The 22,532-nt window shown below is 47.3% G+C and overlaps 1 protein-coding gene across 1 annotated transcript; it reads right to left on the reverse strand.

The window, feature by feature from the left end:
• Positions 1–5,193: 5,193 nt before the first annotated feature.
• On the reverse strand, positions 5,194–13,099 carry LOC140905892 (homeobox protein NANOG). The gene is made up of 4 exons (XM_073329390.1): positions 12,922–13,099; positions 8,307–8,581; positions 6,115–6,204; positions 5,194–5,556 (listed from the first exon to the last, which is right to left on the reverse strand). Exons 1-4 carry the CDS (start codon positions 13,097–13,099, stop codon positions 5,194–5,196), a joined length of 906 nt encoding a protein of 301 aa, XP_073185491.1.
• Positions 13,100–22,532: the final 9,433 nt, after the last annotated feature.

The raw sequence follows: 22,532 nt of genomic DNA on the forward strand, positions 1-22,532 counted from the left end.
CTGACTCCTGAAATGTGTGGAGTCCCCCAGCTCCCACTGACTCCAGTGGAGGGGCTTGGCACCTTGCAGGATGGTTGGGGTCTCTCTCTCCTTCTCTTCTTTAAGAGGCACCTGTCTGTGTCTGACTCAAGAGGTGTGCTGCATGGCTCTGAAGTTGGCTTTCCTCATATTGACCCTGGCTGGCTCCAGGAAGAGGCTCTGTATGTGCATGGAAAGCCATGTTCATGCAGGGAAGTTTGTGAATGTTGGAATTGGAGATGATAGAGTCTGCACCAGTGAGTCCTTTCCCTACCCTAGTGTCCCCAGTACAGCAGTATCCCCTCTGTAGACCCTTTCCCAGGCTTGGTCCAGTCCATGTTTGAAATTAACTGATTTCAAATACAACACAGAATACAAAGTGTACAGTGCTCACTTTATAATATTACTTTTAATTGCAAATATTTGCACTGTAAAAAAATAAACAAAACCCAAGCATGGGGTTTTCCCTGGGTAAGATTCTTCTACCCTTCAGCAGACCCCTCATTGTTAGAAAATGTTCCTGATTATGCAACCTGAAATTCCTTTCCCCCCCCCCACCCCCTTTTGTGTGTTCCCTCCCTCCACCAGCCAACCTCCATAACATTTGAACATCTAATACATCCTTCAACAGGGAACACTCTCCAGCCCTGACCAGGGGCTAGATTTGGTCATCTAATCTTTAAAAAAATCTCAGATTTACTATGATTGTAAATAACTGCAATCCCTTTTTAATTAGGACCTGAATATCTACTAAACAGTGACAAGAGACTGCCCAGTCCTCAGTTGGTGCAAAGCAGCATAGCTTCATCGACATCACCATTTGCACCAGCTAAGCATCTGGACCACCACAGGGGTGAATGGAATTCAGATTCTAATTTCAATTCATTGTGTAATTAAGAGAAAGAGAGAAAGGAGATTGAGAAAGGGGAGGGATAGAAAAATGGAGAAAGTATAATGTAAGCAAATGTGGTGGATTAGGTTAATATCCTAATCCAAGAAAATTACCTGTAGTGTTTACAAAGTGGCTAACTGTGTCAGTCTGTTTAGGGTGTGCCCAAATTTCATTCTAACTGCTCTCCCTCCACATCTCCCCTGCTCTACTCTGCTGGCAGGCTCCCAGCCCGACATGACCCTGGCTATGGCATTGCAAGTCATCAGCACTGTGAGAGCAACTGATGTCCTCAGGTATCCATCTGATTCTCTTATAGTAGTAATAATAATATCTATACATGAAGGATCCCATAGCACTTCACAAATTACAACTACAGCACCCCTGGAATGAGGCCACTCTGCGGTGGAGGGTGGCAGCCAGGCAAAAATATTCTAGTTATTTCAAACCTGATGCTTAGATCACTTAACCTAGAAATTAGAGATGGTGGATGAGACCATTAGATCCTATCTATCCCATTCTCCCAGGGCCAGTGCAGGATTGCTCCCTACTGTTTCTTCTCCAATTCTAGTTTTAAGTGACTCTGTTAATGGGGCTTCCCTCACTTTCCTTGGGGAGACATTGCCACAGGCTAATTAGATTACTTATCTATTTCTGTATTTAAAGTGGGAGGCTGTCAGCTTCTCCTGGACTCAATGTTTAAGCTTTGTGGGGAGGAGGGGGAAAGTGAGAGGTGGGAATTATAAAAACCAAACCCCAACTTGCTATAAATACAATTGTTTTAATAAATATCTTTTACATTTCAATAAAAACAGGTTTTAAAAAACTAAATTGTCCCCTGCAGTGCTGTGGAACTTAAGGTCATGCGCAACTTGCGGCTTGTGAAACTGACGCAAAAAAGGAAGTGAAATGGACTAGTTCCACTGTCCCAAGCCAAGTGCAAAAAAGTAAACAAACGACATCAGTGGTGAAAAATGAATGACATGTTAAAGATTTGTTTTGTTTGAATAGCAGGTGGTGTTGGTAGTAGTTTTTGTTGTTAATGTATGATTTTTATCTCAATGCTATCTTAACATCTGCACAAGGGCATTGTCCTACTTACATTTTTAATGCAAGGCAGATAATTGTTTGCTATCATGGATTGCTGGGTATATTTTTTTTCTTTTTTTTTATATGTTTTAAAAAAAGACTTTTTACTTGCAATGCAATTTAACTGGTGTTTTGTTACGCTGCGTCTGTTTTATCATTTTTTTGTTTCTACCTAACGTTTTTATAAACTCGTGTTTTACATTTGAATGGAAAAATAAACTGGATTTATTTTAATGGGGTGTCAATTCAGTGATGTAATAACTTCACTTTCATCCCAAAGGATGAAAAGAGCTTTATGGTGACAACTTCACCTACAGAGATGAGGAAAAAGCATTGAGTCTTGCCAACCCCAAGAGTTTAAATATCATGAGTTGGGGCTCCCAAAATCATGAGAATTTTCAAAAACCGTAAATGTTTGGGTGCTTTTTCTTTGCTGGCTTCCGAGCCTTTAGGTTGAATTCACTTCCTGTTTTCCAGCTTTTCTCTGCAACCATGAGGGCTAGAAACAAAACAAAGCTGGGTAATCTCTTGATACAAGAATGTTATGTTAATGGGACAAACAAAAATCAGATAAGAACATAACATCTTTCAGGAAGGTTGCAAAGTCACACTACTTTATTTCTTAAAATCCAGACTTTTAACACACACAACCCAAAAAACAGACAAAGCAGCCCGTTCCCCAAAACGGGCATCATTCACCCCACCTTACTGTTGACTGTCTGCAGGGTGCCGCTGAAAGTCCCAGCTCCTTCCTTACAGAAGCCCCTTGCCTGCAAGCAGAACCAGGAAACCCTTTTTACAAATCAGTTATCGTTCTGAATATACCACAAAGAACTGGGAATAGTGCCCATTATTCACTTCAAGGTGAACATGCTGATGCATTACATGTGCTCCCCTGCTTTCCCATCTCCCCCTGTGCTCTGCTCCCCAGTTCAGACGTGCACTGTGGTGGTATGAGCGGGGAGGTTCTGTGCTTTCAGTCTCTCTGGTTTCTCTCCTCTGGCTCAACTTCAGCCCTGCAGCATTACAGGAATTGTCCTGCTTGCTCTGTACTATCATTGTCTCTCTTCACCTGGATGTCTGCAGACGCAGAGGCCTTGTAGCTAGACTGTAAAGTGGGCTCTAGAAGTGGAATGTAGAATCAGTTGCTTGGCAACCTTCAAAAGAACTGCAATTTGTGTTTTCATTTCCCTAAGCAAATTGAATGCTGGTCCATTAAGGTACCAGATAGGTGACAACCCAGGAGAACTGAAATCCTGTTCCTCCTCAGATACAATACGAGCAGGGCAAGCTTCCCTCCTCCCCCATCCCCACGCCTTCACCCCTCACATGACTTACCCTGGGGATGAGAATGGAACTCAGTCTTCACCCTTGCTGAGTGCTATAAATAGCAAACAATAATAATGGGCTAATTATAACTAGGGCCTTGGCGATTTTTGTGGGTTAGCCATTAAGAGTTTTTAGCAGGGTTACATGCTTTGCCTTTCTCGCCAAAGATCTCAAAGCGCTTTGCAAATATGGATGAATTGCACCTCAGAATATATGTGTGGTAAATAAGCATCATTCTCTCCATTTCACCAAATGGGGAACTAAGGCATGGGAGGGGTGAAATGACAAAGGCCTGACCTGAAGTTAGGTTGGCTTAACTACCTCGCTCAGGGCTGTGGAAAAAATGTCATGCACTGTGTGATGTAGTTAAACCAGTTCAAGCCCCACTGTAGGCACTAGCTTGGTGGAAGAATTCTTCTGTTGACCTAGCTATCACCTCTCAGAGAGGTGGATTTATTATTGCACCAGAAGAACCCCTTCCATCACTGTAGTGTCTTTGCTCCAGTTGCAGCGCTGCAGCTGTAGCATTTCTAGTGTAGACAAACCCTTAACAGAGGTTGCACAGCAATTGTGCTCTGGAGCCCACAACAAAGCCTGAGCCCATAAAACTAGAGAGCAGTGTGAACTGGATTTTCTGAGGCAGCTACCTCAATTAAAAGACAATTGCTGGAAAACCTGGTCAGGTGGCAGCTCTTGCTTGGAGCCCCATCCCCAGCTGTGGAGTGGAGATGGCAGAGGATGTCAGGGTTTTTTTGTTTGTTTTTTAAAGGCGTTAGCTCAATTGAGTTAGTTTAATTTGTAACCCATCTTCAAACATGTTAATCTGCATCTTAATGGAGCTTTTCAATCATGGTAGACTAATACAGTTAAGCAACACACCTTTTGCCCCTCTATAGTTCTCTTCTGGGGCAGTGCTAACAAGAACTCCCAGGCCAGTGGAGTTAACACCCCACTGAGATGAACAGGGCAGGTCATGCCTTTCAGAGCTATTGTTTTGGGTTTTTTAAATAAAGAGGCAAAAACCAACCCCTCCCTCCATGAAATGCTTATGTAAGTCACATGACCAGAAGCTAGTACTCTAGGTATGGAACCATGCTTCTTAAACTGGCCCCAGTGTCATCTAATATTGCTCAGAGCAGGCCTGCCCCGAAAATGGTACCAGCCACCAGTAGCATGGTTTCTAGCATTGCAAACTTCTGAACTGGTGTTAGCATTGGTGGGAAGCTCCTTACAGCACCACTGTAATACAAATCAGTACTAATGCAATGTTAGCCATGCTTTTCTATTTCTTACATGGTGGTTCTGTGTTTTCACATATTGCAGTGTCCTGCAGTTTGTCCAATGTGTTAAATAAAGAGAAATAGAAATATTTTATGGGAGAAGAAAAATCACCTTTTATTTTATTTGCAATATTAAAAGCACCTTGGATCTCTAGACTTCATCAACACTAGACACGGCAAGGTTTAGTGTAAACAGCCTAAATAGGGTCATAGATTAAAAGGCCAGAAGGGACTAATATGATCAACTAATCTGTCCTCCTGCATACCACAGGCCAGAGAATTTCACCTAGTGATTCTTGTAGCAAGTCCATATGTTGTGATGGAGCCAGATCATATTTTTTTAGAAAGATACCCAGTTTCACTGTAGGGTAAATGTATGGGTACACCTACATGTTTGTGCATGGATGTGTGTTATTTATTTTGTTAGTAACTGCATGAGAGTTTGGGTGGGTGTGAGTGAGCCCATGTGTCTGAATGTAAGATAGGGACAGAGTTGTGTAATTACCCTAAGTAGGAGACAGCGTGAGAGATGCAGGGAAAGGAAGAGATTCAGTAACAATTGCTTTGGGCTCTCTGCATTAACCCTGCTTAGGGGTGGTACAGATGGTGGCCAGCAGTGCCCGGAAACGGTGCCACAGTGGCTGAGGCATGGTGGAAGCTATAGCCATCTCCTGTCTTTGCGCCAGTGTATTCCATGGTCCCAGGGAAGCCATGATAAAAGTCTACTTTGTGCTGGGCAATGAATCCCACTGTCTGTTGGACGCTACAGGTGGCCCCACCTTTGCCGAAGACCCCCCCCTCCTCATTGGCTATGAATGCATATGGGTTCTGCCCTGCTGAGTAGTTCTGACGGGGGTTGCCCACAGCTTGGATGTTTCCAGCTGCGCTGATCGGATAGCTCTGGTGGAATTTGGGGTGCACTTCCAGGTACCCGCTGGGCTGGAACCCGGTCTGAAAGAGAGAACAGGAATCAAAACCAATTGCATCTCTACTGGCATTCACCGGGCTAAAATGTAGAAGGGCTATATCTATCCTTTTGCTTTCAGGCGTATCCATGGGACACGAGGAGGTGGGGAGGAACAAGAAGAAATGTACTTCATAGATCTGATATGAGGTGATATGGGAGATGTGAGGCCACTCTCACAACTGGGCATGAGACCAGACTCACCGCTGGCTTGATCCAGTAGAACAGGAGGAGAGCTACTAACAAAAGCTGGACCATTGCCCTGCTTGGCTGGGGGACACCAAACTATCTACCATTTTTGCCTTAGGGCAGGAGGCACGTCAGTGGGCTAAACAGACCAGAACAGCAGAAGGCAGGCAGGATGGATCTTCGGCATGACTGGGGATGGCAGAGGCAGGTTACCAAACTAGCTGGACCATGGTACTGATCCAGTACAGCAGGAAATGGGATAGCAGAGGGAATATACCACTGGGCTGTGGGAGAAGGCAGGACACTGGGCTTTCTGGACCAATGGTCTTGGTCCCCTTTGTGTGGAATGCCCTTACCTGAGTGAGGCACTGAGCCCGCTCCGACCACAAGTTGTGCTTCTGGCATCTCTTCAGCTTCATCCTTCGGTTCTGGAACCAGGTCTTAACCTGCCGTGAGGGGTCAGAAGGTTCCCGGGGGAATGGATAGTCAGGGGGGAATATGGAATGGGCTAAGACATTTTTCACCTCTGACTCACCAATTACAATGAGACTCTTGGGTAAGGGGTGGAGTGACTGGAGGGCTCAGGGAATCAGGGAGTGGAGTATAAAGCATCTGAGTGGTTGCTGGTTAAAGTCTGGCCCCAGTTCAACATCAGATGCCTGTTTAGTGGCCTATGCAAATTGTGTCAGTGGATCTCTGTCCCCAGCACCTACATTGTCCACATTGTGCCCATCATTGTGACATTTAGGCGCATTACAGCTGTGACAAATGAATGAGTGTGGCCAAAAACTGGCACAAATCAAACTCAACATGGTCTCTACAGTCCCACCCATAGAATGGATTAAATCCCTCCTGATTACAGGCCAAAATTAAGGAAATGTGTGTTTGCGGGGGTGCAGGGAGGGCAGAAGGCCTGCCCAGCATCCTATCAGTCCTCAAAATCAAGATCCCTGATGGGGGCAGATTCCAAAGCGCACTCCCCCAGGGCTGTGTCTGCACTAATAGGGAGTGCTGCAAGGATGTTGATTGCAGCAAATAGCTGGTTGTCTCACTTGTCCTGTTTCTGACAAAACCGGTTTGGGGGGTGGGTAGGTGGGGTGTGTGTTTGTGTTTGTTATCCCAGTGCATCCTGGGATATCTGAGGCACCAAGCCCAGAGTGCCCAGCACTTTCATTAGGATAATCTCCATAAGCACTGCATTGTGGGATAGGGTTAGGAAGAATGGCTGAACCATAGCAGCTACAATGCTTGTGGCTTCTCATCCACTCTCGGGAGAGACCATTATAGACGGCACCAGTTCAGCTGGACCTGGGCTATCGATTTCATCTCAGGCATTGCAGCGGTGGCACAAGTGATGCTCATAAATCTGCAGGGATGGCAGTTGTGTGGGGGGCTTGCCGTACCTGCATGAGGCCTTGTGTCAAGCGCATTGCATGGGTGCGGGAAGACAGGTTGGTGGGAGGAGTTCAGCCCTGGGGAGAGCTCACAGCAGCGTCCCAGCTTACTGCAGGTGCTGCATGGGGGCACTGGGGAGGGGGTGGGCAGGAAATTATTTGTGAACTAATCCATGCCAGGCCACTCAGCGCCTTATGGGGAAATTCACCAGTGCCTGGAACTGCACCCAGCAGAGGACTGGGAACTGATGCAGAGCATAAAGTGCAGGGAACTATGGTGACCCACTTACTGCTCAACCACACCACAGACCATGGCGTCACGGCACTGCCAACTCCTGGCATTCAAAAATCACGAATCAGGCCCTGAATATCATGAGAGTTGTGATTTTTTAAGCCAGATTTGAACAAAAGGTCTCTCTCTTGCTCGCTCGCTTTGCCTCCTGATGTTGGAGCCTTCAGAGGGTCACATTTTCAAGCTTTTCCCTGAAACCAGGAGATCTAGAAACTTTTTTTTAAAAAAAAAAAATGAAAGCTGAGCTTCTCATGTTTTCGTGACTCAAGGTCTTCAGGAAAATCAGCAACTACTGGCAGATTCACAGTAAAATCTCAGGAGTTGGCAACACCGGCAGTAGCTGGTCCCCTCATCGTGAGTCTCAACAGAGGTGCCAAGGACTGACTGGGTTTTAGCACATTCCATCCATGGATGTGTCATTATCCCCATTTTACACATGGGGAAACTGAAGCACAGAGAAGGGACGTGACTTGCTCAAGGTCACCCAGCAGGCCAATGGCAGAGCTGAAAAAGAACCCAGGTCTCTTTGAGTCTGAGTCCAGTGTCCACTAGGCAACACTGTCTTCCTGCTGAAATTTTCCCTCCAAGAAGGGTTTTTCTGGGGCAGGACTGAGGCACATTTGGGAGCGGGAGGGGGACAGTTATATGTGTGTGTATGGAGCTTGCTCTGTCACAGCCATGTCCTGTACTTGCTCTAAGGAAAAATATAGGACATAAATACTAATATTGTCATCTAGCACCTTTGCCACTGTTCTGTGCTAATCAACCCCCACCTTTATTCCACGACTCCTCTTGCAGTAAGTGACGTTCAGGTGCAGCCCAGCCATTACAAGGCAGACAACTCTATGCCCTCACTATTCACCTGCTTGTAAGTGAGCCCCAGGACTGCAGCCAGTTCCCGGATCTGCTGGGGGCTGAGGTATTTCTGGTTCTGGAACCGCTGATGCAGGGTTTGCAGCTGCTCCTTGGAGAAGGCTGTACGGATCTTGGCCTTCTTCATCCCTCCCTCTCTTTCCTTCCCATTCTTCTGGGGCTTGGACGCAGGCTGGGGGGACGAGGATTCTGTCTTGGGGCTGGTGGCCGAATCTGGTGTGAAGTGGCTGAAATTCCCAGAGCTGGAGGAAGCAGGGGAGAGATCTAAAGACAAAGGGGATATATGCTGTAATGAACCCACATGTGTGTAAATACACACACACACACACACATGCAGAGCCCTCTGCTGGGTGAGATCAGAACTGCTTATCTGTGTGACATAGGCCATATACTGCTAGCAGCAAAGGAGATTCTCCTTTAGCGCAAGCTCTGAGGATCTGCGCCTTTGTAGCAAAAGAATCTGATATGTATCCCTGATGCCAGTGTGAAGTTGCAAGTGGCCAGATTAAGCCTCACGGTGACACCCTGGATGGGCAAAAAGAACAGGAGTACTTGTGGCACCTTAGAGACTAACAAATTTATTTGAGCATAAGCTTTCGTGTGCTAGTTGCATCTGATGAAGTGAGCTGTAGCTCACGAAAGCTCATGCTCAAATAAATTGGTTAGTCTCTAAGGTGCCACAAGTCCTCCTGTTCTTTTTGCGAAAACAGGCTAACACGGCTGCTACTCTGAAACCTGGATGGACAGTTCATCCCTACATCTCCAAATCCTCTATAGCTTGTCCTTTTGCAGAGCACTTTGGGACCTAGGGATGAAAAGCGCTATAATTATATGTTAAGGTTGTCACTACACAGCCTAATCTGGCCACTAACTTGACACTGGCAGCCAGGATCGCTATCAAATCCTTTTGCTCCGACAGCACAGACGCTCAGCACTTGAGCTAAAGGAGAATGTTTGCTGTTAGTGGTACAGGGCCTCTGTCACATAGAGGAGCAGTTCTGCGCAGGACAAGCATAATTACACCCCTTTGACAGATGGACAAGCTGGGGTGCAGAGGTGAATCACTCGCCCATGGGCACACAGCGAATCTGTGCACTGGACTCTTGGGCTTAAGTCTGGTCAATTTTGAGCCTTGATTTGGGGTCCCCAGTCTGAGACACCTTAAAGGGGCCTGGTGCTCAAAGCCCACGTGTGCTCAGCACTCTCTGAAAATCAGGCCCCTTTAAGAGGTCTCAGGTTGGGCACCCAAAAATTGGGGCACTCAGCATGACCAGTCACAAGTGAAAGTTTAGGCTTTGATCCCTTAGTCCTGTGCTCCAGCCACTGGACCAAACTGTCTCTCACCAGTAGTGTTACTTTCTGCTCCTTCTACCCAAGGATCTCAATGCACTTCACAAACACTGGCAAATTAACCCTCCCCATCCCACTGTTGGGAGGGAGGGAGGTAGGTATTATCACCACCGATGTAAAGTGATAACCAGAACAACCCAGTGAGTCAGTCAGGACAAGAACGCAGGTTGCCGGACTCACAGCCCACTGCTCTAACCACTAGGCTGCCGCTACCCTTTGCAAAGCACATGAGAACTAGAATAGAATATTGTGCTGATGAGAGTTTACAGGAGGAGAAAAGGCACAGACAGAGGACACAGAGACAGGTTGGGGAGCGCCACTCACTCCAGAGACAGTATTCAAGAGGATAGAGGAACCCGCAAAGACCCTTCCAGCTTGTCCTGGGAAATATCCTAAGGGGGTCTCTGCCTGAAGGACAAAGCCAAGATTGAGATCTAAAGAAAAAGCTTCCTAAGCAATCTGGGCTGTTAGTCCAGACAAAAGCCGCCAACATGCAAAGCCATTGAGGCAGCATGAATAGGAAAATGTTAACAAGTGAGATTACACAGATAGCTCTCCCCTAGGTGTCTGGCACGTGTGGATGCGGGCAGCAGTGGGGGCCAGGAAGGGTGTATTGGTTTGCAAGCCTGGCCAAATGCCCTTGGACAATTTCTTCCCTCTCCCTGACCCCCCCAACTTCTCACCTGTCTGCCCATAGGGAGAGGGGAGAGTTAACATCCACTTGTGGGGAGGACAGTTTCAGGGCCAATAAGGGAATTACCCCCTTAGATCTTTAGAGACCATCCTAACCCATCCTTGGTCCCAAGCACCTGCCCCAAAGAGTCTGAATCAAGAGGTACTTTGGGAAATCCTAATGCTCCATCTCCCCCATGTAAGCTACTGATCTCTTGTGCAGGTCACTGGCTCCTCCCTGCTACCAATCCCTCCCCAGCTGAGAGGAAAAATGGTTGTGTGGTTAAAAAAGACACTTGAAATTCAGCTGTGGGTTATATTCTGAGCAGAGCCCCAGGCTTGCGCTGTGTGACTTACATCTGGCACCTTGGGTAGTCATTTGCACCCATGTAAAACGCCACCAGCTGAGATGGAGGTTAAGGTTTTGCACAGGTGCAAATGGAGGTAATCACACCTACCCTCCTCGCAGGGGCGAGGGTACATTCATTGATGTCAGTGAAGTGCCCAGGGACTACAGGGAGCAGCGCCACAGAAAAGTCTAGAGATAATCGAACAGCTATAACATGCCCCAGCTAGCACTCTCTTTAGACCCCAGCCCTCTCCACTGCCAGCTCCAGCCCTGCCCAGCCATCGCCTTCCCCTGAGAATGCCAGCCTACCTCGTTGTCCTTTCCCCAGACCCCCACCTCCACCAGCTATTCCAGCAGGCCCCACTCACCGAGTGCTGATTCCCCTCCCCACAGACATGTGCTCTCCATGTTACCTCCCTCCCTTTCTTGACCCCCTCTGCTTCTGCTTGACTTGCCTCCTAACTGCCGCTTCCTGGCCCTAAGAACTGAGAGTGGGGAGCCTGGGTTGTGAGGGCCCCCGGGGGGGGGGGGGAGGGGAGAGTGGGGCAGGTTCCTGGCTGTGGGGAGCTGGGTGGTGCAGGATAGGGAGAAGTTGTGGCTGCAAGGAGGCAGGCTGCATAAGGAATGCTGGTCTGGGGTGGGGGTAGGGAAGGAGTCGGTGCTCATGTGGGGGTGGGGGGTGGGGAGAGCAGGGCAGGTTTACTACAGACCCATTGGGGAACTGGCCCATGTGAGACCTGCATACAAGGGTGGCTGGAGAGGGGCTGCAGGATGGTGAGTGGGGCTTGGGCTCTGCATGTCTGGGGGGGGGGGATCTGTGAGTTTGCAGCAATGGTGAAGGTAGGTTAGGTGAGGAGGGTATGTCCAGGCGGCCAGTGGGACATGGGTGTGGGGTTAGAAGGGATTTCAGTCAGCTTGGAGAAAAGGCATAACTCCATTCAAAGAAAAGCTCCTAATTCCACACAGTAATAGACGCACCTCAGTACCTAGACTAGCATCTGCTACCCAACTCGCCTCCCAAGCCCTGACGGGGAACTAGCCAGTGACTGAAGGGTTAGGAGGACTAGGAGGAGGAACAGGAGAGTCAGCAAGAAGCATGAATGGCAGCTAAACAAACCCTCACACTAAAAACTGAGACAGGCCCAGGTCTTGACAGCTCTTCATCTCTGCAGACCTTTGAGTCCAAGTTCAAAGCTCTACATCCAAACTCTCCCCTGGGGTGGAGTGGGGGGAAACACCCAGCCTGCCTGATGTATTTGTGGCCCATGGAGCATAAAGAATCTAAGATTTCATTTAAAACAAAGGGTACGTCTCTAGTCCTTATGGTCAGGAAGTTAACGTACAAAATGAGAGCCCACTGTGTACTGATGTAACCCCTTGCCTGTAGATAGCCTGAAACAACAATGCTGATTTTTACAATGACTCAAGAGAGGTGTAATCCCCACCGCCAAATTCCCATTAATCTCACTGGGGCATTGACTCTAGAGTGTAAGGATAGCACTAGGCAAAGACCTGTCTGCATTAACTATTTCACTGATGAACATTTGAACAGATGGGATGGGAAGGAGGTAGGAGTGAAGCCCATGGGGTGGGAATTGGAAGCTGCTGAATTGAAAGAAATGGAGAGAGAAGACAGGGGAAAACAGAAAGAGACAAGCAGAGAAAGGAAGACGGGGAAAGGAGAGAAACAGAGGGCAGAAGCAGTAGTGGATCCTAACAGGATTCCCCATCCTCCCACTGTGATACTGAATGAGACTTGAACAAGTATAACAATGATAATGACACATTCAATCACTGTGTAAAGGCTGTCATCTTTGCAATGCCCCCATTGCCAGCACAGGGAGCTGTGCTGTGGGTGATGGGTGTACAGAACACTAAATGCATGCTCCGGCCCATGGACCAAACATGGATTTTGCCTCTCTCCATAAATATGACAGCTCTGGTTTAAGCGAGGCCTGATCATCCCCTGCCCCCCTTGGCCATTCACCTGCCAGGATAAGGTGTTACAGATAGACAAGGATACTTTGCCTTTACAGTGCTTATACCTGAGGATAAAAAAATGTTTTGTAAGTCTGAATGAATTAGGCTCATATCCACATTTTATAAAGGGGAAAGAGAGGCACAAAGAGTGGAAGTGATTTTCCCAAGGTCACTCACTGAGTCAATGACAGATCTAGGATTGGCACCCAGGTGTCCTGAATCTCAGTCCTATGACTTAACTTTGATGGCTTACCTGAGTTCTGGCTTTCCTCCACTGGAAACTGGGCATCACCAGCTGCTTCTGCTCCCCTTCCCGGGCATGATATAGCAGGTTCTGTACCCCCTGCTGAGTTCCAGTAAAACTCCCCGTAGCCCATGCCAGTCCCACTTGGGTAAGGCTGGTAAGGGGGCACAGCCAAGTGAGCACTCATGTGGGTTTGGTTTGAAGGGGTGCTCCCCCCTGGGTGCTCCCCACCCCCACCTCCCAGTAGACAGCACCTCACTCAAGGACTGAAGCTCACCACCCAGGATGAGGGTGCCCTAGAAAGTCTACCTTTATAGCTAGCAGTTCCCTTCTAAGGAGTACAATATCCTGCATCAGCCAGGTCTTCAGTACACATTGTCATGTTAAAGAGGGTTGATTGGTGGGGAGGGGACGGTGTGAGAGAAGGAGGGGGTGGGGGAGGAAAGTGACACATGGTGGCATCAGGATTAAAAAATGTCTCCCTGAATTCCTGGCATTCTACAGTCCACCCTTGCATGGGTCCATAGCCCAGGGAAGTCAAGGTAAAGCCTCCTACTGACTCCACTGGGTTCTGGCTCAAGCCCTATGTGTGTAAAAATCATCCCAGAAAGGAGGCCATAGAGGAGAAATGCTCACAGCCCCAGCCAACCCTCCTCCCTACTTCCAAATCCATGGGCATTTGGTTCTGGAGGTGAACTTCACCCCTGGCCCACAGCTCTATAATGGGGCACACCAAAGCCCATTCCAAAGGGGTTTTGCAAGCAGAGGGCTTGATTCCCGGCTGTCCTGCAGTTTGTAGACACAATGACACCAGTGCAGGATAAAATGCTACCAAGGCAGAATGGTGGCCCTCAATACCCTCTGCGCTGGGGGAAGTGACAACGCAGGTGGCAGGACAACAGTGAATCAGGCCCAAGGGGCTGGAACCCATTGGGATGTTTTTTTCTTCTTTCAAATAAAATTTCCAATTTGATAGGAATTTGATGGGGCCAGCTGAGAAGTGCCAGGAAGGGGCCAGGCCCGTCTGCCAGTGCCAGGTGCTAAACTGAAGCCCTCAACTTAGGGGAAGTTCATGTCAGGCCCCAGATCCAATTTTGTAGAGCAGGCCGCTCTCCACATATGCTCTCCGCTCACATATGAATGAATGAGGCATTTTTTTGGTATCATTGTGCTGGAAGCTAGAGATACAACCTGTCGGGGAGAGGGGCAGGATGGGGAGCTGTAGGGGCAGGGAGGGGATCACTGGCTGTAGTAGTCACTTCTTCAGATTTCAGTGTAGCAGCCGTGTTAGTCTGTATTCGCAAAAAGAAAAGGAGTACTTGTGGCACCTTAGAGACTAACAATTTGTTAGTCTCTAAGGTGCCACAAGTCCTCCTTTTCTTTCTCCTTCAGAGACACTTCTGTGTAGTTAAGCATTTTCTTGGCTGCAGACTGTTGCTGGACTATTCAAGGTTGGATGAGGTGATCCAAGGACAGGGGCAGCTTGTGTCCTCTCTTATGGCCAGCCTCATGTAATGCATTATGGCATTTCATTTACCAGTATATTGCACACCCAGAGGCTAAGGGAATGAGCATCTACAAAAGCAGTCATGAAATAATCACAGGCAAGAGAGTCCTGTAGTTCACCCACAGACCAGCACGTCAGGAGACCTTCTTCCTTTTTGTGGTTCTGCCAGTGATTTGCTCTGGGAGCTTGTTCAGGTCATTTCACCTCTCTGTTTTGGTCTTCCCCAGAGGTAGGAAGATATAATGCTACTAATCTAAGCCACAGGGGCATTGGGAAGCTGCCGCTAATGTTTGTAAAGTGTATTCAGATCCTCTTGATCTTCTGAGGATCTCAAAGCATTTTACAAACATTAGTGAGTGAGTCAATCAAAGCATTGTCATGTTTCAAAGACGAGGACCCATAGATGGCTGGATGTCAGAAGCCCAAGGTTTTAATCACTGCTCTACCACTGACTTGCTGTGTGCCCTGGGGGTGAATCATTCGGCCTCAGTTTCCCCATCTATAAAATGGGGACAACGCTACTTCTTGTAATGTGCTGCAAGATCTCTCTATGAAAACCCCTCTGTAAGAGTAAAGCGCTATTATTGTCTGTGTGGGGTAACTGCTCATCAGGTCTCTGTGGGCTGCCTTCCCTTACCTCTCCTGTGCCACATGGACGTGGGGAATGGTGAGAGCTGGGGTGCCATCAGTACAAAGTTCATCTCTTCATCAGAGCTGGATGGTGCAGTTGCTCTGTTTTCCCAAAGTCTGGCTGAAACTGGGACATGGGTGAGAACACTTTGGCTGAGACCGCTCAGTCCAGACAAGTTAGGTACGATGCGGGAAGGTAGCAGCAACAATACCTGCCCCAGAGGGAGGGGGTTGGCCCACCATTTGTCAAGGAGGCTCCTGACTTCCCAGGTGGCACTGGAGATGAGAAGCACTTCTTTTAGGCCTTTCCTCTGTCATCCATCTTGCCACTGTCATCCAGGCCTTTGTCACCTCCAAAGCTGATTCTTACATGATGCTTGGAAGACCTCTTCCAAGCGACAGCTGGAGAAGAATACAAGTGCCTGCTTGTTTAGAGGCATTGATGGAAGAAAGCACATTATTCCAGTTCTCCACAGACTGCACTAGCTTCCTATGCAATTTGCAGTCTTTGCATCTTTAAGTTTTGGGTTCTGGCTCCCTGATGACAGCCCCAGCTCTCTGCCCAACTGCTTCCAAGACAATTGAGATCACCTGAGACACTAGAACTGACAATCCCTAGTGATCAACTTTTCAAAGGGGCCAAGCATGGAAGTAAAGGGTGCTCAGTGCCTTTGGAAATGACGCCACGAATATCTGAGGCCTGACAGCCGGGATTTTCATTAAGTTTGGAATTTACATCCTCTACTGCTTCATTGCAGCCTGATTCTCATCCCCCAGGGCATAGTCTACAGGCCATCAGCTCCCCACGCCCTCTCAAGAGTAAAGTGCATGTAAAAAACTAATGACAAGTTTCAGAGTAGCAGCCGTGTTAGTCTGTATTCGCGAAAAGAAAAGGAGGACTTGTGGCACCTTAGAGACTAACCCCAAGTCCTCCTTTTCTTTTCGTAAAAAACTGATGGTTGGGTTGTCGTTTGTTTACTCTGACACTTATTAAATTGTACGTGTGGTTTGAAATGTTGTCCCGGTGCAGTGTGTAAGTCGTAAAATAAACAATGCAATAAATGCAATAAATAAATGTAATCTTAAATTAGGGCAATACATAAATGCAATCTTAAAAATGAAGCGTAATGGGGGGGGGGGGGAAGTGCAGCGCACATAAAAATGTTGGGTGCAGGTTTTCACTTGAAATTTTAAATGCACAAAAGTGATGGAAATTCAAAATGCTGCAGCCAGAACGTGGCTCTGCTGAACATAATTTAACAGCTGTACATCCACCTTGAGGGTCACATCATGATTGTCACGGTGCTGCACCCCAGAATAACTTCACACAGTTCTGAGAGCTAGAATTCAGATCCTCCAGATCCACATTCCTCCCCCTCCCCGCCCCCAAACCAAAATATAAGCAAAACAAGCCTCAGGCTACCTGAGTTAGAGGAGAATCTCCAATTTTCTCTGAGAAGTATAGGGCCTATGTCACACAGCTGAGCAATTCTGATTCCATCCAGCTGAGGGCAATGGTCTGTATCCATACACAAACACCTACTAGCCACTGAAATATTTAGATGTTAATGTTAGACTGACTGTCAGTATGGTAAGGAAGAAAAAAACATATAGCAGACTGTGAGAAAATATCCCCAAGAAAGTATTAGAAGCCTTATCAATAGAAAAGGAGGACTTATGGCACCTTAGAGACTAACAAATTTATTTGAGCATGAGCTTTCATGAGCTACAGCTGAAGTGAGCTGTAGCTCACGAAAGCTCATGCTCAAATAAATTTGTTAGTCTCTAAGGTGCCACAAGTCCTCCTGTTCTTTTTGCAAATACAGACTAACACGGCTGCTACTCTGAAACTTATCAATAGACTCATTTGAACCCACAGTAAAACTAGACAAGACCCTGAGACATTGGCTCCAGAGCTTTGGGGTCTGTAGCCTCAGAGCACTTTCTGGTGGTCTGAGTTGAGCTGGCCGGTCAGTTGGGCCCAGATCCTTCCAATTAGGAGCCTAAATACCTTTGACGATCTGGGCATTGGTGCTGGCTCTCCTTGTTTCCGGATACTTCTTCAGATGTCCAAGTTCTTCAGTGCAAAGTGCCTACAGGCCAGTAGAAAACCAGCCCAGCAGCCTGTACTAGAAACTACGGATACGTAAGAAGGGAGAGGAAACAGGAGCTGCCTTTGGGACTAGAACCACCAGTGAAACTGGAACTGCCAGGACAGGCAGAAAGTCCAGCAGAGCAGAGAATGAGTCAGCTCAGTGGGGGAGGGAGGGAGAAGGGGACCAAATGGCAAAGGGGAAGTAACACAATAGGCTCCCCCCCATCCCCACAATGGTTTAAATGCAAAACCACAAATCTAAGTCGAGTATCTCACCAAGTTGGAACCAGTTTCACTGAACTCTACACTTTGGCTTGCTGAACACTAGGCCTGGGTTCAGGTTCACTCCAAACTGGGCACAAGTTCAGCTCAGAATGGGCCAAACTTTGTTCTGATACAGGCCTGGGTTTGATCTGAACCATGCCCGGGTTTGCTAGATATTGAGCCCAGGATTGGTCCCCAGTGGGCCTAGGGGTTGAGTTTGCTTCAAGTTAGGCCAGATTCACGGGGCTTTGGGTTCTGACTTCTGTGATGCAGAACTTTGGCTCGTCTGAAACTCAGTCAGAGCACTGAGCTCGAAATCACTGCAGCCAGGCCAGGGCTAGCTCTAAACTGAGCCAAGACACTCCAAACGGTGAAGTTTGTAACTGCATTGAGCAGATTAGTTATTGTTTGTAAAGCAGCTTGAAGTGAAAAAAATACGCTAGACACATAAAGTACTATTATTATTATGAAGCAAGCCTGAAACCAGACCAGTTTCAGGGGCTGTAACAAAAATGTCACCCTGCTCTAATTATTCAGACCTGCTTGCCAGATGGGCTGAGAGGGCTAATTGAGTTAATGCTCAGAAAGTGCTTTGAGATCTTTGAAGGAAAGGTGATGTGTAAGTGTGAACTGCTGCTGTCATCACAGAGACAGAGGGAACAGAACTCAGCTCCTCCTACAAAAACAGAGGCTCCAAACCAAACACTTCAGCTAAAGGAGAATCTCCATGAGCAGTGCGGGTCCTATAACACAGAGAGATGAGCGGCTCTAATTCTATGCCTCGGAGGGAAGTGGTGACATACTTTTATTACAGCTCATGAACATTATTAATATTTAATGCTGCATTTCCGTTAGGATCGTCCAGAGTTATTCTCCCTGGTAGTCGAGTTTTGCTCTGCATTTCAGGTTTACTTCAAACCCCTAACTCAACATGAAATTCAGGAAGGGGAAGGGACCTACCCGGAGCAAATATTCAGATGAATATCTCTATGACCCAAAACTGCCAAGGTTCAGATGGCTGGAAGTATTATCCCAGCCTTATAGGTAGAGAAACTGAAGCACAGAGGGGCTAAAGTCACCGAGGCATTGGCAGAAGGCTTTTCATTGTTGGGGTGGGTGCCAGACAGTGGCTAGATGTTATGGTTAATTACTCTATGGCTGCAAAACCCTTTCTACTCCTTTCAGATGCTCACAGCTGTCCAGTAACATTCTTCTGGGGGGGGCTTGATATTTTCTGGGCTTGCTTTCTGACAGGAGATTTTTTTGAAGGATTGAACAAAATCCCTTCAGCCATTCGTGAGCTGGGTGAGGCTGAAAAAACATGCACTGTCCCTGTCTAACACACGTAAAGAGGCCACTCTTGTTGATGACAATAGCAGTTTGGGCTTCAACTCCAGTGCAGGCCCAAAGCCTTGGAATGTACTTTGAAAAAGTTCCCAAATGATGTGGTTAATCAGCAACAAACCTGTTTACTTACCTTTGTATTGAACTGAACAAATAAAGCATTCATAGCAAAGGGCTGGGAGGCCACTTCACCTCTGTAGTTCCTTATTGAATGTTGTGAGGCAGCAATGTTGAATGGTTACAGAGGTCTGTAAACTCTGGGGGTCAGGGTCTGATTCCCTGACTTGCTGGGTCAGTTTGAATTCACCTCCCTACACCTCATGTTCCCCATCTGTAGAGTGGGGGACCTGAGTCTGAGCTATGTTTGTAAAGTGCTTTGAGATCCTTTCATTAGTAGTAATATATGGAAGACTAATACTTAGCTCTTTGACAGTGCTTTTTCATCAGTAGATCTCAAAGTGCTTCATGATATTTAATGCCTGTATCCTCACCATGCTTCTGTGAGGTAGGGCACAGCTATTATCCCCTTTGTACAGATGGAGAACTGAAGCACAGAGAGGCTAAGTGAGTTGCCTGAGGTCACAGAGGAAGTCTGAAGCAGAGCCAGGAATTGAACCTAGGACTTTTAAGGTCTAAGTTAGTGTCCTAACCACTCAATGATCAATAGGTTCTGGAGGTTGGCCTGGCTACCATTGTAGAACAGCATGAAAGGTCCTGGGACCAGCATGTCCCGTTCCTTTTGATGGCTTATAGAACAGCACTCAATGAGAATACAAAGTGTACCCCGGAACTCCTCACGTTTGGGCATGAACTAAGGACCCCAGCAAACCTCTTGTGTGGAGTTCCTGAAGAGAAACAAAGGGATCTGAACCATCTGGACTATGCAGAAACCCAACAGTCCAAAACAGAAAGAGCTCACACCATTACCTTGAAAAGCTTTGCTATCCGGAGGGCACTTTTCAGTGACACTGTATGTGTTGTAGTGGTCATTTTCTTTTCTTTTCACGATCTCTGTCTAACCATGCTTGGTCATTGTTTGGTGTTTATTGAGCATTCCTCTCACACTTCCTTGCAGCAGCTCTGCCTTTAAAATAAAACAACGAGTAGATTATCTTTCAAGATGCTTTGCTTATCCATTGCTGTTCTTTCTTCCTGGCTTTGCTGAAACTCCTCTCGTAATAAAGGGTATAGGTAGGGCCAAGCACATGCCCCGCCTTTGAGAAAGCACTGATCCATAAATTCACAGCTGGCCCCTCTGGCCTTGCCTAGACTAGAATAAAAGTGCATACATGTTTGACAAGCATAATGTAAACAAGGCAGGGTGAGACAGTACAGTGGTTAAAAATGCCAGAAGCTGGTCTACCCATGTGCTCTCACTGCAGTTAGCTCCAGTTCAAGGCCCTGCCTAGCCCCGGACATAGCACCCCTTCAGCAATTAGTTGCCAGCAGCTGGTTTAGCGGAAGCACAATTTAAAGGTAATTCCTGGTCAGCACCAGTTGAATGCTATTTCCTAGCATAGGCAAGGCCTTACACCAGTAGTGGGAGAAATTCAGAAAATCCCTCATGTAGCGGCAGCCGAGTCAGGAGACCTGGGTTCTGTTCTCAGCCGTACTACTGACACACCATGTGACCTTGGCAAGTCACTTCCCCGCCCTGTGCCTCAGTTTCCCTATTTGTAACATGGGGAGGATAATATGCTCATTCTTGGTTAAGTGATTTGAAATCTTTGTCTCAGTTAAGAGTTAATAGTATTTGGCCCAAACCAAGACTACACCCTCTGCGTGAATCACACTGGGATCAGTTCCCACAGTGAAAAGAATCCGGTTTCTTTCTCTTTGGGAAGGGAGGAGGGGGTTGGGGCAGTGGGGTGGGGTGTGATGCTTTGAAAGGTCTTTGAAGAAGGACAGGGCAGGGTACCTGTGAAGTGTTCTTATTGCCAAACCCCAACCAACCACTTTTCTTCTTCATTAAGAGAAAACTGCCATGGAGAAGACTTGAAAGGCCCAGGGAACTTCTGAACTCAGCTCTGTGGGAAATGCACAGCTCAGTGGAACCTGCAAACGAGCTGTGATTAGCGGTTTGGCAGGTTGTTTGGGGAGGGGACACTAGTGGACTGGGAATGGTGGCCAGCAGCTAAAGGTGAGTCAGTCACCTTATGGTCTCTACCCAGCTTCTCTCCACAGCTGGAGACCCTCCCTGATCCTGGTATGACTCATTTAGCTGCTGTTTTGGAAACCCTCTCCAAATGGCAGCAGGCACGTCCCAAGGCTTGAACTCTCCCCAGCTCTCCCCCTTGTTCTACCCTCCCTGGTCTCTGTGCACTTCCTAAATAACCCATGTCTCTATTTCTGAAAACCTCGACTGGCCGTTCAAACACAAGATCCCCACATATGCTCTCCATGCTACTACCTCGCTGACTGCTTTATCCCACTAATCTGGCTTTTGCCCATGCTAGCTGAGCACCACGAATATGCTCCCCACACTTTTCACTTTCCTGTTATTGGACACCCACCGTGCTCCTCACTTCTCCTGCCTCCAGACCATCTGGCAAGGGGGGCATGTCAGAGAGGGGCACCTGGCTGCTAGTGCAGAGAATGGGGGAGAGGATTAAGGAAGATCAGGCATGCAGTTCAGGCAGAAACTGAAAAGCAGAGTGAGGGAGCTAAGAGGAGGGAGAGGGGAAGTCATGCTGAGGCACTTCTGGAGTGATAAGATAAGGGGGGTCTCTTGAGGAAAGAGTGGGGTGGTCTGAGACCAGTCTCAGACAAGCCCTGGAGCTCTACAGTTGCAGACAAGTGTATCCTGAGGGTTAACAAGCCCTGGAGGATCAAATCCCCCCAACACCTTCACATATTTAAGAGTGAGAGAAGAATGTGGTGTGCTAGGCTCCCTCCCCTGTTTCAGTTGCCAACTCTGGTATCTGGGAGTCCCCCAGACCAAATGTGCTAGGAATGATGTCTCCTGCTCACATAGCAGGGCTCTGATCTGATATCAAAGGAGCAAATCTCGATGCCCCAAGGTCAAATCATCAGAGCATTTTTCCCAGCCTCTCTCTCCTTCGAATGTCATGTTCAATTGGCAACAACAACAGCACAAAAGCCCATGTGATTCTGGGGTGCTGTATACACAGAGGAATCACAATTCCAGAGCTGTGTAATTCACAGATGCTACTAAAGTAGGAGGGTATTGTAAATACCAGGCAGCACAAAGAAATAATACAGAAAGGGATGCAGAAAGACAAGGGATGGGGCTGAAAATAACACCAGATTCAGCTGGGGAAAACAACAGCTAATACATCTGGGGGGAAGTAATCCCAAACACAGCTGCTCAATGGGAGGGAGACCTCTAGAAAGCAGTGATGGTGAAAGAGACCTAGAGCGTGGGCAGCAAAATAGATGTGTGTTTGCAAATGATAATTATAAATCTAATTAAAGAAACAGCAATAATACTAACCAATTTATTAGTCTCTAAGGTGCCACAAGTACTCCTTTTCTTTTTGCGAATACAGACTAACACGGCTGCTACTCTGAAACCAGCAATAATACTTTACACTTGTGTAGCTGTCATCAATAGATCTCAAAGCACATTACCAAAATAAACATAATTATCCCCATTTTACAGATTGAAGGCAATTGAGGCATAAAGAGGCTAAATGACTTGCCCAAGGTTATACAGTAAGTGCTGCAGCTACAGTTAGGAAAAAGTGTCAGGCTCCATAGGCAGAAGGAGGCCATCTCAGAGCGAAGGGGTGAGATTGTGCACAGCTGCGGTGAGGTCAC

This window comes from Lepidochelys kempii, chromosome 1, assembly GCF_965140285.1.
Source record: "Lepidochelys kempii isolate rLepKem1 chromosome 1, rLepKem1.hap1, whole genome shotgun sequence".
Lineage (NCBI taxonomy): Eukaryota > Metazoa > Chordata > Testudines > Cheloniidae > Lepidochelys > Lepidochelys kempii.

What these genes read in the sequence shown, in the direction of transcription:
- LOC140905892 (XM_073329390.1), bottom strand. Translation starts at nt 13,099, where the DNA reads ATGAGTGCTCACTTGGCTGTGCCCCCTTACCAGCCTTACCCAAGTGGG. An exon ending in GGAGGAAAGCCAGAACTCAG is followed by an intron (nt 8,582 to 12,921) that starts GTAAGCCATCAA and finishes CTTTGTCTTTAG; the next exon opens with ATCTCTCCCCTGCTTCCTCC. An exon ending in GGGCTCAGTGCCTCACTCAG is followed by an intron (nt 5,557 to 6,114) that starts GTAAGGGCATTC and finishes TCTCTCTTTCAG; the next exon opens with ACCGGGTTCCAGCCCAGCGG.